The sequence below is a fragment of the Batrachochytrium dendrobatidis genome (assembly GCF_000203795.2).
Source record: "Batrachochytrium dendrobatidis JAM81 unplaced genomic scaffold BATDEscaffold_2, whole genome shotgun sequence".
Lineage (NCBI taxonomy): Eukaryota > Fungi > Chytridiomycota > Chytridiomycetes > Rhizophydiales > Batrachochytrium > Batrachochytrium dendrobatidis.
Genome location: NW_006281100.1, coordinates 1,026,241 through 1,039,233, shown reverse-complemented (window position 1 = coordinate 1,039,233; position 12,993 = coordinate 1,026,241). Strand labels below are relative to the sequence as shown.

The 12,993-nt window shown below is 41.5% G+C and overlaps 3 protein-coding genes across 3 annotated transcripts; all 3 read left to right on the top strand.

Annotated features, from left to right (window-relative positions):
- Positions 1–40: 40 nt before the first annotated feature.
- On the top strand, positions 41–2,411 carry BATDEDRAFT_34435 (uncharacterized protein; the record flags this gene model as incomplete). The annotated part of the gene is made up of 1 exon (XM_006676737.1): positions 41–2,411. The coding sequence occupies one exon, from the start codon at positions 41–43 to the stop codon at positions 2,378–2,380; it is 2,340 nt and encodes a 779-aa protein (XP_006676800.1). The 3' UTR covers positions 2,381–2,411.
- A 4,497-nt stretch (positions 2,412–6,908) lies between these two features.
- On the top strand, positions 6,909–8,757 carry BATDEDRAFT_86433 (uncharacterized protein; the record flags this gene model as incomplete). The annotated part of the gene is made up of 3 exons (XM_006676994.1): positions 6,909–7,438; positions 7,511–8,678; positions 8,716–8,757. 3 exons carry the CDS (start codon positions 6,909–6,911, stop codon positions 8,755–8,757), a joined length of 1,740 nt encoding a protein of 579 aa, XP_006677057.1.
- A 1,759-nt stretch (positions 8,758–10,516) lies between these two features.
- Positions 10,517–12,976, top strand: BATDEDRAFT_18815 (uncharacterized protein; the record flags this gene model as incomplete). Its single annotated transcript, XM_006676504.1, has 3 exons — positions 10,517–11,552; positions 11,630–12,067; positions 12,132–12,976. The coding sequence occupies 3 exons, from the start codon at positions 10,517–10,519 to the stop codon at positions 12,908–12,910; spliced, it is 2,253 nt and encodes a 750-aa protein (XP_006676567.1). The 3' UTR covers positions 12,911–12,976.
- Between the last annotated feature and the right edge of the window lie 17 nt (positions 12,977–12,993).

The window sequence follows — 12,993 nt, the reverse complement described above, 5'->3', positions numbered from 1 at the left end:
CCTTCATTGTTGTATTTATCAGTTTAATCAACAACTGCAAATGGCCTCCACGGTTTCATGGCGGCATCACTTGCATGTAGATGCTGACAGCTCGCAGAATGGCATGTCGAGTCATGACAGTAGACGGCTAGACTTGGTCCATGACTCTGCTGATATACTTGGCTCATCTACTTCCAACTCGACAAACCATTACTCCTCCGACCTTGTAGGCCATTTTAAACGGTTTACAACGCGGCGTATTGAAGGTTGGAAGTATCCATCCACCTTTACCGAAGGTCCTAATCATGACCATGCCAGCAGATACTATGTCGAGAAAGAGCCCTGTAACGTAGTAGACTATCTCAAGTCTCGTGAGATGATAGCCTCTCATAGAAATCGTCCTCAATACCGACATAGGCCAACCATGGATGCTATTACAATAGATGCCAGGTCAGATCCAATCACCATACGATGTCCTGATTGTAAATGTCCTCGATACTCTGGTGTTGGAAGTGTACCAGTCTCTCGCTGCCATTCTCCATCTCCTCAAGTCAATGCTAACTCGTCAGTAGAACCAGAGTGCCTCGAGTTTCCACCAAAAACTCAGTCAACCTCGCCCATATATGCTGGGGTGGACTGGGCATCTATAGTCAAGCCATTGACAGGTGCGCTATGGCCTGTCTTGGATATACCATCCACAATCGTACAGACTCCATCTCCCATCAACTCCCTCTCAGATTCTCGTTCAGACTGTCTTGATTTGCAAAAAGATCTTGACATGCCATTCGAGTTGGACAATATACCTCCAAGCAGTCCATCTGATGAAGGCTCAACCACATCTACACATGGTGACTTTTCGTCGCTATTGCTGATGGAGAGACCCAGTTTTGTTTCGAATTCTGCTGCCGACAAAAAACTACGATGTGCAACATGTTCAGCACAAATGCGTTTGGGAATGCATGAAAACTTTATGTCTGCAGGTGAAAGCAGACTGTCATCTTTTGTTACTCGGCACTTGCCAGTTGCCTTGTCAGAATCTGCGTTTTTGATGGAGAATACTGACAAAATCTTTGCCTCTGCATGGCTTTCGGATTCGTCCGTTGTACTGGGAACAAAATGCAATAAGCTGCAAGTGCTTGATGTAGATTCAGGAAAACGGATAGATATTCCCACATTTGCTGCTTGCAATCTCATTCCACAATCCAAGTCATCCCAAGAAACCGCGTCCAATTCTGCGCGTGGTTTATATCAGCCATTCAGCACTTTATCGTTACAGCAACAACGACCATTACAGTCTGCTGCTTTGCATCACTGTGCCGGAATTCATTCCATATCAATCAATCCATCAAACACTCTTATAGCTGTTGGTGGTGGTGATCCAACCAATCTTGTGCAAATCTACCATCTACCTACATTTGAACCTTATGCGCTACTAAAGGGTCATACCGATGTGGTATTTTCTGTAGCATGGTTGGACGATACAACACTTGTTTCTGGATCCAGGGATGCACAGTTTATGCACTGGTCACTGAATTCATTGCATATCTCAGACTCACTTTACCAATATCCCTTGAATCACTTTGTTTCCGTCTATTCTCCATTGTCCATGAAAAAAGAACACATGGGAAAAGTTAGGGATCTCAAGTATGACCATCACTTGAAACATGCTTTTACTCTTTCATCTGATGGATTTGTAAAGGTCTGGGATGTAGCAGGTACATCGTGTAAAGTGTCGTCATCCATACCCCTGCATCATTCAAATGAAACAGTATGCCTTGCCCTTGACACTACACACCATCTCATAGCTGTTGGATCTCAAAACCATGTATCTCTGCTTGATCCTCGCATTGGCTCTGTGGTTCACATGTTTGAATCGAGCGATGAAGGTTGGGGCGTGAGATCACTATGTATGGATCGCGATACAGTCACTGTAGGTGGAGGATTGGGACGAATCTCGTTTTATGACTTGCGTGCACAAAAGTACTTGTCATGGCGTAAATCGACTGTCTGGAATAAACATAGCACATTGTGTACTCGCGCCTTTTCCCGCACTTTGGCGCCGTTCAATGACCATCTTCCAGTAAACAGTCCTGAACTGCATGGACTTGATTTTGAACTTTCCACACAGATATTCTCTCATGTTGGCACTCGTACCCACCCTACCCTTCAACAATACACGCAATCTTGCCAACCTGATTTTACCCAGCCCAACCATTCCTATCTTCAATCAGGAAAAGGATGGCTGCATAGAGACGAGATTTATACAACCCATTTTCAGGGCGTAGATATATCTAATGCCGTATATACTCTATCCTACAACTCCAAGGGAAATCGGCTGTTTACTGCTGGTGGTCCTCTTCAACTTAATCTGCGTGGATCTTATGCTGGTGTTTGGCAGTAACTTTTATCTAAAATAATATTTTAAACACCTTATACTATTTTACAAAGTGTGTGCTTCAAGGCTTGAATTATACATTAGTGTTGACTAGTAAAAGAGGTGCTTGATAATCTACCAAAACAGTTTAAATGCAAAACTGCAATGACCGGGGATCGAACCCGGGCCACGCGCTTGGAAGGCGCGGATGTTAACCACTACACTATCATTGCTGTTAAAATTGTTAAAATCATACCCATCTAGTACCTAATGGCATGTCATATTTTACAATCCCACAACTACTAACAGATAACCATGTCTCTGAATTACCGCGACCCAGAAATTCCTATAAAAGAGTCCTTTTACCCCATTTCTACAATATCGTATTAACATTTACTCCCAATAACTTAACACATTCTACTCTCGAAACCCTGAACCCCCGATTCGGAGAGTGCCAGGGATAAGTAGTTTGTTCAGCGATGAGAGAGAAGAAATACAAACGGTCAATAAATTGTCAATTATTTATTGGCCAAACTCGTTTTTTGGAGGGGTTTGTTCTTGAAAGATTTTATAGTCCCTAGTCGCGATCCTGCGATTTGACTTTGGGCAATCAACTTTCAAGTGGCCGGAATCTCCGCAGACAAGGCAAAGTCCTTGACTCATTCGCCGTTGTCGCTCAGAGGTGGAAAGAGAGCTTCGATGAATAGTGCCGGTATCCATAGACTCAGCGTATTGAGGAGTCGAAGCTGAGGTGGTTGACTGAGTCTGGGATTGGATTTGTGGCCTGTCATACGTCCAAGAATCTTGTTGTGAACGAGGTTGAGGGCTAAAACGATCAGCATCATTCGAGGAGGAACATCGCTCTTCTTGTCGTTGAGCAGCAATTCGGTCGTCAGCTCGAATTGCCAACTTCATCAGATCTTTAAGCGAGTCAGGTTTGTTAAAATTGACCAGAAGATTCCTGATCTCTGGATTGAGTCCTTGGTAAAAATAGAACTGGAGAGCTTTGTCGTTCCATTGAGCGTCCATACTGAGTATACGGAAATCAGTGGCGTAGGTGCTACAGTCTTGATTCCCTTGCTTAATGTACATGAGTTTTGTTTCTGCAGCTCTCTGATAGTCGGCTTCGCCAAACGCAGCTCTGAATTCGACCTTGAAGAGTGGCCATGAGTTCAGAAGGTCCTCATGTTCCTCGGGGTGCTCAATGAAAGGGTTGTACCATGCCGCAGCTCTTCCTTTTAAAAGGAGTCCAAGTATGGCGGTCATCTTGAAATCAGAATCATATTGCTTGGGGTGGAGCTTGAAGATTAGCTCCAGTTGATTAATGAAACCTCGGCATTCAGACCGAGTTCCATCGTATTTATCTGGAAAGACCAACTCAGGCCCATAATAGGAGGGAATCCAATTTCCAACGTCCTGGAGGGTTTGCCTAAGAGCATTGTTCTCAAGCTCAAGCTTTTCAATTTTTTTTAAAAGCAACTCCATAGTCGTCGAGTCTTGAGCCATTTCTTCCGTTATCTCGGTCTCCTTGTTCTGTAGTCAAGTCGTTTTTGTTATCCAAGAGGTGTTCAAAGAGAGAGTACTTGAGGAATCGTGCCAAGTGTTGTGGGCCAAGAGGAGTCTCAACGGTTGAGCGAGGTTAATAAGAAACTAAAGAAAAAGTGGGAACAGTTTTATTGTTAATAAGAGAAAATGGTTAAAGTTCTGGATCGCAGTCTTCAGGGCAAAAAACACGAGAGTTGTGGGGCTATGAAACCATGCACGCCTCATGATTATAATGGAAGACGGCCAAAAGAAACAGAGTAACAGAACAGTTGGATTATATCTGAATGTTGGCTTTAACATTACATATATTATTTTTGTATTCACGCAAAACAAAACTACACGATAAACAGCCAATTTCATAAATAATTGGCACAAATTTGCTGATTAGCAGTCTTTTAAACAAATGTTTAAAGCAATCTTCACAACTCCAGTACATCCATACAATGGTCGTGTTGATTGAATCAAGACTGTAATCATAGTTTATTTGATCTTGAATGTAGACTTGATTTGTATTAAATCTCTTGTAAATTTGTCGTGTAGAACAGATGCTTCAATATGCTTTACTAGATCCATGACAACTGTTTGGTACGTTAGTATAAACTCAGTGCTTGCTGTAGTCTCATTATGATTACCTTGCTTGTCCTTTTTGGACAGAAACATGACTGCTGTTTGCACACGTTCGATCCGAGTCATGCTTGCAAGTGTTTCTAGTATCAATTCGACCGATTCGTTTCTATATACAAAACATGGCGTGAAAATCTTGTCAATAAGATCAAAAACCAAAGCAGAATGAATACTCAATCCTTACGGAAGATAGTATTGGTAAAGGATTTCAAGCATCCCGCAAAAGTATATTGCCTCCAATGAACTCTTGAAAATATTGGGTAGATCTGATGGAGCAATCGCCTATATTTAAATATCCATAGTGAATAAAATAATTTGGAATTAGTTTAGACTGTAGTTTTAATAGAATCTGAATGGTGCATACTTTAAAGTATGTGTATTTCCCAGCAAGATCTGATCCAAGAGACTTCCAGTCTCGTGCGTATTCAAACATTGTTTTGGGCACTTTGAGTAGCTCAGCTGTTTTTGTCGAAACTTGATTCTTATCCATTATCACCACAGATGATTTAAATGTTTTTATATCTGGAACATCAGATATATTCATTACTTCTATCATCGGCTTGGCTGGTGGAGTTTTTACAGTTTGAGTGTTGGGCAATGCCACAGATGGCTGAGCAGCTTCAGTAAACGATTGCTCAGCTGCAGGCGAAATACTACGAGCTAAAGTCGGCTCGTCAACAATTTTAGCTGGGTTCAACTTGATTGGTTTTGCTGATACGGGAGCATCACCCACTTCTTGAATTACAAGTCGTCTACGACGAGAAACCTGCGCTGACTGCTCCACAGCTGCGCTAGTTGTAGGTTTCAAAGCTACTGGATTCTATGAAATAAATATTGGATACATATATTAGTTTTAATCTCAAACTCGTTAACATTTAAAGTCGAGACATACTTGAGCTTCCATTGCCTTTTTCAGGCCTTGTAACTCCTGTTTAATCGTTGTATTTGCAGGTTCAAGAACCATAGCCATTTCCAAATCTATTAAAACAAAAATATTAATTATTAAAACAATCTGTACATCAACTTGCATGCAAGAAATCAATTGAAAACTACCTTGTAAAGCCAATTCAAACTTTCCAAGTTCTCTGCGAGCAATTCCTCGTCGCCATAATGCCTTGACATTCTTTGGTTGAATCTCCAGTCCCAACGAGCAGTCGGATTCGGCCTTGACCCAACTATAATACAAATGCGTACGAGAGTTGGCCAATCTTCAAAGTCATTAGTTTAATAAAAACAAATTCTTACTTGAAAAGTTTGATATGAGCCATGGCACGATTAATAATGGGAACCGTGTCAGCTGGATTAAGCTCGATACTCTTGGTATAACACTGAACTGCTCGCTTGAAATTCTTTCGTTTAAAATATTCATTTCCCTACCATATCAACACGAGTTAAACACCACAGTAAATGTGATGTAAGCTTGTATAGGCTAGAATTGCGATTGAGCATAGATGGGTAATTGGGTTACCTTTTCCTTTTCGACCAATGCTGATTCAAGACGACTCAAAGCTTCTTGAGGAATTCGATCTTTACTGTTGGGTTGAAGATGAGCAACTGGAGTTTGAACTGGTTTGGATGCTGGCTGGTAATCGATTTGCTCCAATGCCTTGTCCTATCATTGACATAAACGCAAGTGTTTAAATCTACATTCTCCCAGAATCGACTCACCACAAGGCTCTTACCACGTCAAACTTTTCCCAAGCAGCATAGTTGAATCCTTTGATCTTCTGGTCATGTATGGGAGCTGGCGCAGTGGAGGATGGATGAGTACTGATTTGGGTGGTTTCACTTTGGATGGATCGGATTGGAGGATACTGACGACATCATATCAAAACGAGACTACTGTCAGTTTAAAGTGAACACATATTCGTTATCCAACTCGACTCTATAAATGAGTAGTCTGAGAGTTCAAGTTGATAGATATATGCACACCAATGCATTACCGATGGTTGTCGCTGTTTGTCCTTTTTAATCATTTCCTTTTCCCAAACCAGCAAATCCGAGACAGCATCCTAACAACACAATTAAATCAGTTGTCTTGAACAAATATCTTGTGAATGGTCTTGCTTACTCTATACTCTTCCGCATTCCGTCTAATCTTGAGAGCTGCTTCCGCCATGAAATTCAAGATTAAAAATCAGTAATTCGAAACGTTGAAAAGTTGACACATTTCGGAATTTCATATTCGACAAGCAACAGGTTGACGATGACTACCACACAATCACTGTTTCGATTGAACACACATACGATTGAGGCTCTTGTTCAAAACTGTTCTACTTTGGATCCACAAAAAACAACTGTTTTTTCAGCATCTGATGTACTGCCTTCACTGCCATGTTGCTTGACAACATGCAATCTAACCACTCCATTCCATTCGTATGCTGACATGCGAACTCATTATAAGAGTGATTGGCATAAACACAATTTACACTTGAAACTCAAGTCACTCGATCCCATTTCTGAATCCCAGTTTTTAACATCAACTCATCCTCAGTCAACAGTCAATACTGATTCAGAGAGTAATCCAGATAGTCATGACTCGAGTGATGCAGAAACTGGAAAGAATGAACATTCTACTCTGTCATTGGATCAAGTGCATACAAAAGGCTCGCCTTTTGTAAAACTGCTGTTGCCTTTAACGACCAAGGCTGGATTCAATCAAGTCTCGATATACAAACAGTCTCTTGCTTCACTGTCCATCAATGATGAATTAGCACAATCTGTTCAGTTTTGGAGTGACCGGATTTTGAAACTGCAGATGGATAAGCCTGTAGGTGAAATGTACTGGACTTTGCTGATGCTTGGATCGGGCCATTTTGCTGGTGCTGTCATAGATTTGAAGACTGGCAAATCTATTGTACAAAAAACATTCCATCGATACACTACAAGAAGAAAGCAAGGTGGAGCTCAAAGCAGGTTAGAGTTGGCTTGAATACTTGTGTTGGTCGATTCTGTTCAACTTATTTTTGCTGTATTCATATACATTAGTAATGATGGATCTAAAGGAAATGCACACTCTGCAGGTGCAGGAATCAGAAGATACAATGAAGCAGCATTGCAGACTGAAGTCAGAGACTTGCTCATTCAATGGAAACCTCATATTAAAGCGAGTCAGGCATTGTTTATTCGAGCTACCGGAGCCAACAGATCCACCATATATTTTGACAAAAATCTAGTAGATATAACGGATCCACGGGTAAGATCGTTCCCATTTACTACCATGCGGCCTACACAGAGCGAGATCATGCGGTGCTTTGTAGAGCTGTCTACAGTAAGAATAGATCATGTCAATGAGATGCCAAGTGTAGATACAGATTTCACTCCATCACTTTCTACTACAACTGAAAAACAAAAAAACCGTAAAAAGGACGAATCTGTTCCGCCAGTGGTTCCAGATCCTCCACCTCCTCAACACATGCTTAAACTTTCTGATTTCTGTAAACGTGGAAAATCGAATCTTTTGCAAACGTATCTTGATCAACACTATGCATCCAACTCTTCTGAAATCATCAATTGCAATCTTCCAGATAAATATGGTGTAAGTCTTCTTCATATTGCATCTGAAAACGGAAATGCGAATGTTGTGGAACTGTTATTGGGAATGGGTGCAGATCCTACCATAAAAGGTATGAATAAGAAGGTTCGAGCGTATGATGTTGCAAAAGATAAACCTACACGGGATGCATTTAGACGGTTTATGGCTAGGAACATGGAAAAGTGGGACTATAAGGATGCACATATTTTTGAACCGCTGACTGCAGAAATGGAGGAGAGGCAGGCTGAAAGAGAACGAAACAGGGAGCAACAACGACTCGTACAGTTGAGCTTGGAAAAGGAAAAAGAGGAAAAGGAACAGCAAATCAAGGAGGAGGCTCAGCAAGCAAAACTCAAACAGAAATCTGCAAAGATGGGATCTGGAACGAATGTTGATGGATCTAAACGAGTTGGAATAGTTAAACTTAGTCATCAAGAACTCAACGTGAATTCTATGACACCAGAACAGCGTATGCGTTTAGATCGAGAGAAGCGAGCATTGGCAGCAGAAGCACGGATGAAGTCGAGTGCAAACAAGTGCAGTGCATGTGGCAAATCACTTGTTGGAATAACACCATTTGAGAAATTAAACTTTAAATACTGTTCGACAGAATGCATTCAGGTAAGAATAATGTGATTTTATATAAATTGTAATTAAGAATATTCAACTAAGCAAGATGTTTGAGATGATAGAAACATAGAATTTTATTTTAAAGAAATGAATGATTTATGGAATGATTTATGAAATCGACAAGTTTTACTGCAATTAGGAGTTATCATGACAAATCCTCCAAATGGCACTGTTCCCATGGCCACTAATAAAAGACCTTCTTATCCTACTCATGGCACTCCCATTTCTTCAGCTGCCATTCATCCAATGCAGCCAGGGATGACCAGACCTATAGCGAATTCATCCACTGCTGAAGGTCGACCTTTGATGACACCATCTATTCCAAACACTACTGGACCCACTCCTGGAACTATGGCTACTGGATCTACTATTCCTCAACAGAGACAAATGTCTGTTCATTCCCAAGGTAGTTGGTTGGCATGTTATATTCTACATGGCCATGCATGTCTGGTTGATTGCCATTTTATTGTTACAAGAGCAGTCATGAATGGCTGATTCTATTATATTCGCCAAGAGTTAAGAGTGTGTGTTGGATATATAATGCTGTTTACTATTCATATCGCAAGATGACTGGAATTGAAAAGACTCGTTTTGTAGTGTCATTGATAGTAATTACCACTTGGATCTACTATAAATTCAATTCTGTATTTGGATCTACTGAGTTGATTTTCTTTAATCCAGTTATGATTTCTTTATATTGCTCACTTTTACTATAAACTTGTCCAGACTTTCATTCCCACGTTCATTTTTTTATTAATATTCTGCGTATATTTATTATTGGATCTACACTTTATTACAAGGTGGTGCATTTCAACGTCCTGTATCAGGTATTCCTAATTCCGGTATTCCTAGAAATGGCTCATTACCCAATACCATACGTCCATTATCTACTGTTTCTCCTACTACCAATCCGGGGCAACCATCACCTTCCATACATCAAGCAGGACAATCTGTGATTTCTCAAGGAGCAATCAATGGCAACATGCAACAGCCCATTCATGGAATGCCACAACAGCCAAGGCATCAACCGCCTACGCAGTCCGCTCAGCAACCTTTTCAATCAACTCTACAATCTATGCCACCACCAGTTCAACCAATCCAATCAGCTCAGCCAACCTTGCAACCTCGTCACCTCAATCCTGCCATGCAACAGCCCATGAATCAACAGCCATTTGCTAACCAACCTTTGCAACAAAAGCCATTCACTCCACAGATGGATGGGCTTAATGGTCAACCACAAATCTTGGCTCAATCTCCAATGGCAAGCGCTGCTCCAAAATCTACATCTCGTCGCGCTTACCCTGAAATGGCTGGTTCTGGTCAATCTACTATGGTAAAAGTCAAATTCATCGCCATGTTTTTCTAATGTATCTGACTTTATTGCGATGAATTGGACTGTACACATGTATTTACTAATCTTAATCACTACAATTTTAATCTACTAGATGCAACAGCCCCAAACGCAACAACAGTTTGGATATGCTGGACAGCAGCAATATTTTCAACAGCCCCAGCCTACTCAGCCTGGGATGGCTGCTCCTACTCATACTGGTGCGATTAATCAAGTGCCTCAGCCTGGGTTCAACACTGGATTTCAGTCTCAGCCTCAGCAATCTGTAAACACTCAGCAGCAGCAGTATCCGCAACAGATGCAACAACAGCCTGGTGGTGGATATTTCCAGCCTGATGTGAACCAGCTATCTGGTCAATTTGGTAATATGGGAATGGCTGGTGGTTTAGCCGGGAATGCTGCCCCAACAGCAATTGTTCCCACTGTCAATATTCTTCATGGACCACCGCAAATGGATGCATTTGTCGATACTCATTCTATGCTCAACATAAATAATCAATCGGTATCCAACTCTCCCATGGCCAACCCACACGATTCCTACCAGCGATGCACACTAAACGCGATCCCTCAGTCATCCGCGCTGCTCAACAAGAGTCGCATTCCGTTTGGTCTACTGATCACTCCCTACAAGAATCTGTTTCCTCATGAACCACAAGTGCCTGTTATTACTGCTCCACAAATTGTACGATGTCGTCGATGCCGCACCTACATTAATCCATGGATTACATTTGTAGAAAATGGTGCAAGATGGAAATGCAACATGTGCTTTTTAACCAACGACGTTCCTGCCTTTTTTGACTGGGATGCAGATCAACGTACTCAGCTCAATCGACTGGATCGACCTGAACTTACTCACGGTGTAGTAGAGTTTGTTGCGCCACAAGAATATATGGTGCGTCCTCCACAGCCTGTTGTGATGATTTTTGTCATTGATGTGACATATGCTGCTATTCAATCTGGCATGGTTTCTGTTGCCGCTAAATCTATCAAAGATTCGTTGGATAAAATTCCGAATCTAGACGGACGCACCAAAATCGCATTCATCACCGTTGACTCTGCTTTGCATTTCTATAATCTTGGTAGCAGTTCGTCTTTTCCTCAAATGATGGTTGTAGCTGACTTGACCGAAACCTATCTTCCCATGCCATCTGATCTTCTTGTTTCCCTGACAGAATCACGTCAAGTTATTGACCAGTTTTTGGATAAACTACCCTCTTTATTTGAGCATACACAACAAACTCAGCTTGCCATGGGCAAAGCTCTCAAGGCCGCACAAAAACTTGTGGGTCACATTGGAGGAAAGATTGTTGTATTGGAATATACTTTGGTCAACTATGATGATGGAGCGTTGAAAGTTAGAGAGGATCCCAAATTATTTGGGACGGCCAAGGAAAATGGACTGCTGCAGCCAGCAATTGGATTTTACAAATCTTTGGCTGTAGACTGCTCGCCTATGCAAGTTTCTATTGATCTGTTCTTATTCAATCCTCAGTATGCTGATGTGGCTACTCTTGGTAAGCGTTGCGTTATTTTGATCGCGTAATATTTATGCTAATGTCCAAGTTTTTGGATCAAACCATACTTTTACTAGGTGGATGCGCTAAATTCACTGGTGGCTCGATCCATTACTATCCTCGATTCAGTGCAAATCGATACGAAGATTCAATCAAATTTGCTTCTGAATTAGGACACTTGCTCACCCGTCCAATTGGGTTTGAAGCTGTGATGAGAGTTCGCACTACTCGCGGCATCAAAATGAAGGCTTTCCACGGCAACTTTTTTCTACGCTCAACCGATCTTTTATCTCTTCCCAATGTATCTCCTGACCACTCTTATGCTATTGAGATGGAGATTGGCGAGGATATTACTACTCGTATGGCATGCTTCCAAACATCTCTGCTGCATACAAGTAGTAGTGGCGAACGACGAATTCGAGTTCTGACACTTGCCGTGCCTGTCACCACTAATTTGAGCGAAGTGTTTTCTTGTGCAGATCAGCTGGCTTTGACAACCTTGTTGACTAAAAAAGGTAAATCACTAGAGTTGATATTGGCAACATATCAGTAATTCTAACTCTTTATACTGTTTACCAGCTGTTGAGCGAGCTCTTACAAGTAAAATTGAAGATGCGCGAGATGCGTTGATGTACAAGCTTCATGAGCTTATAGCAGTGTATAAGAATCAGTTTGCACGTAACGGGCCAAGCTCTCAACTGCTTCTTCCTGAAAATCTCAAGCTGATGCCGATTTACACTTTGGCCATGATTAAACATTTGGCGTTTAGGCAGTCTACAAGCATTCCGAGTGATTTGCGATCCTATATGCTAGCTCTTTTGTGTGTATTTTCACCAGAGCTGATCAAGGTGACCATGTATCCACGATTTTGGAATGTAGACAGTGTGATGACACAAAAGGAAATCGGGACAGTTGGCGAGGGTGAGCGTAAAGGGCAAGTGGTGTATCCACCTCAACTGAATCTTACGAGCGAGAAGCTAGATCGACAGGGGATGTACTTGCTTGATAATGGACTGGAGATGTTTTTGTGGGTAGGAAAGGCAGCCAACCCACAGCTATGCCAATCCGTGTTGGGTAACCCGCAAGTGGACACCATACCGTCTGGCAAAACCACACTTCCAATGATTCCAAATGACGATGTCAACGAGCGTGTTCGTGGATTGATTGAAGGTGTAAGACAAGAGCGTATGATCATGGGAAGTGTGTACTTGCAGTTGTATGTTGTTAAAGAAGATGGAGATGCAGCGTTAAGAATGTGGTTTCTATCTCATCTCGTTGAGGATCGGATTGAGCAATTGCTATCTTATCCACAATTTGTGGGTGGATTGAAGGAAGGAGTTGCCAAGATTAGTGTTTAAGGATTTCTTTTTGAATAAAATATTCAACGGATTGTTTTATAATGAATAAAATATTCAATCGAGTTCAAGATTTTGACATTGTA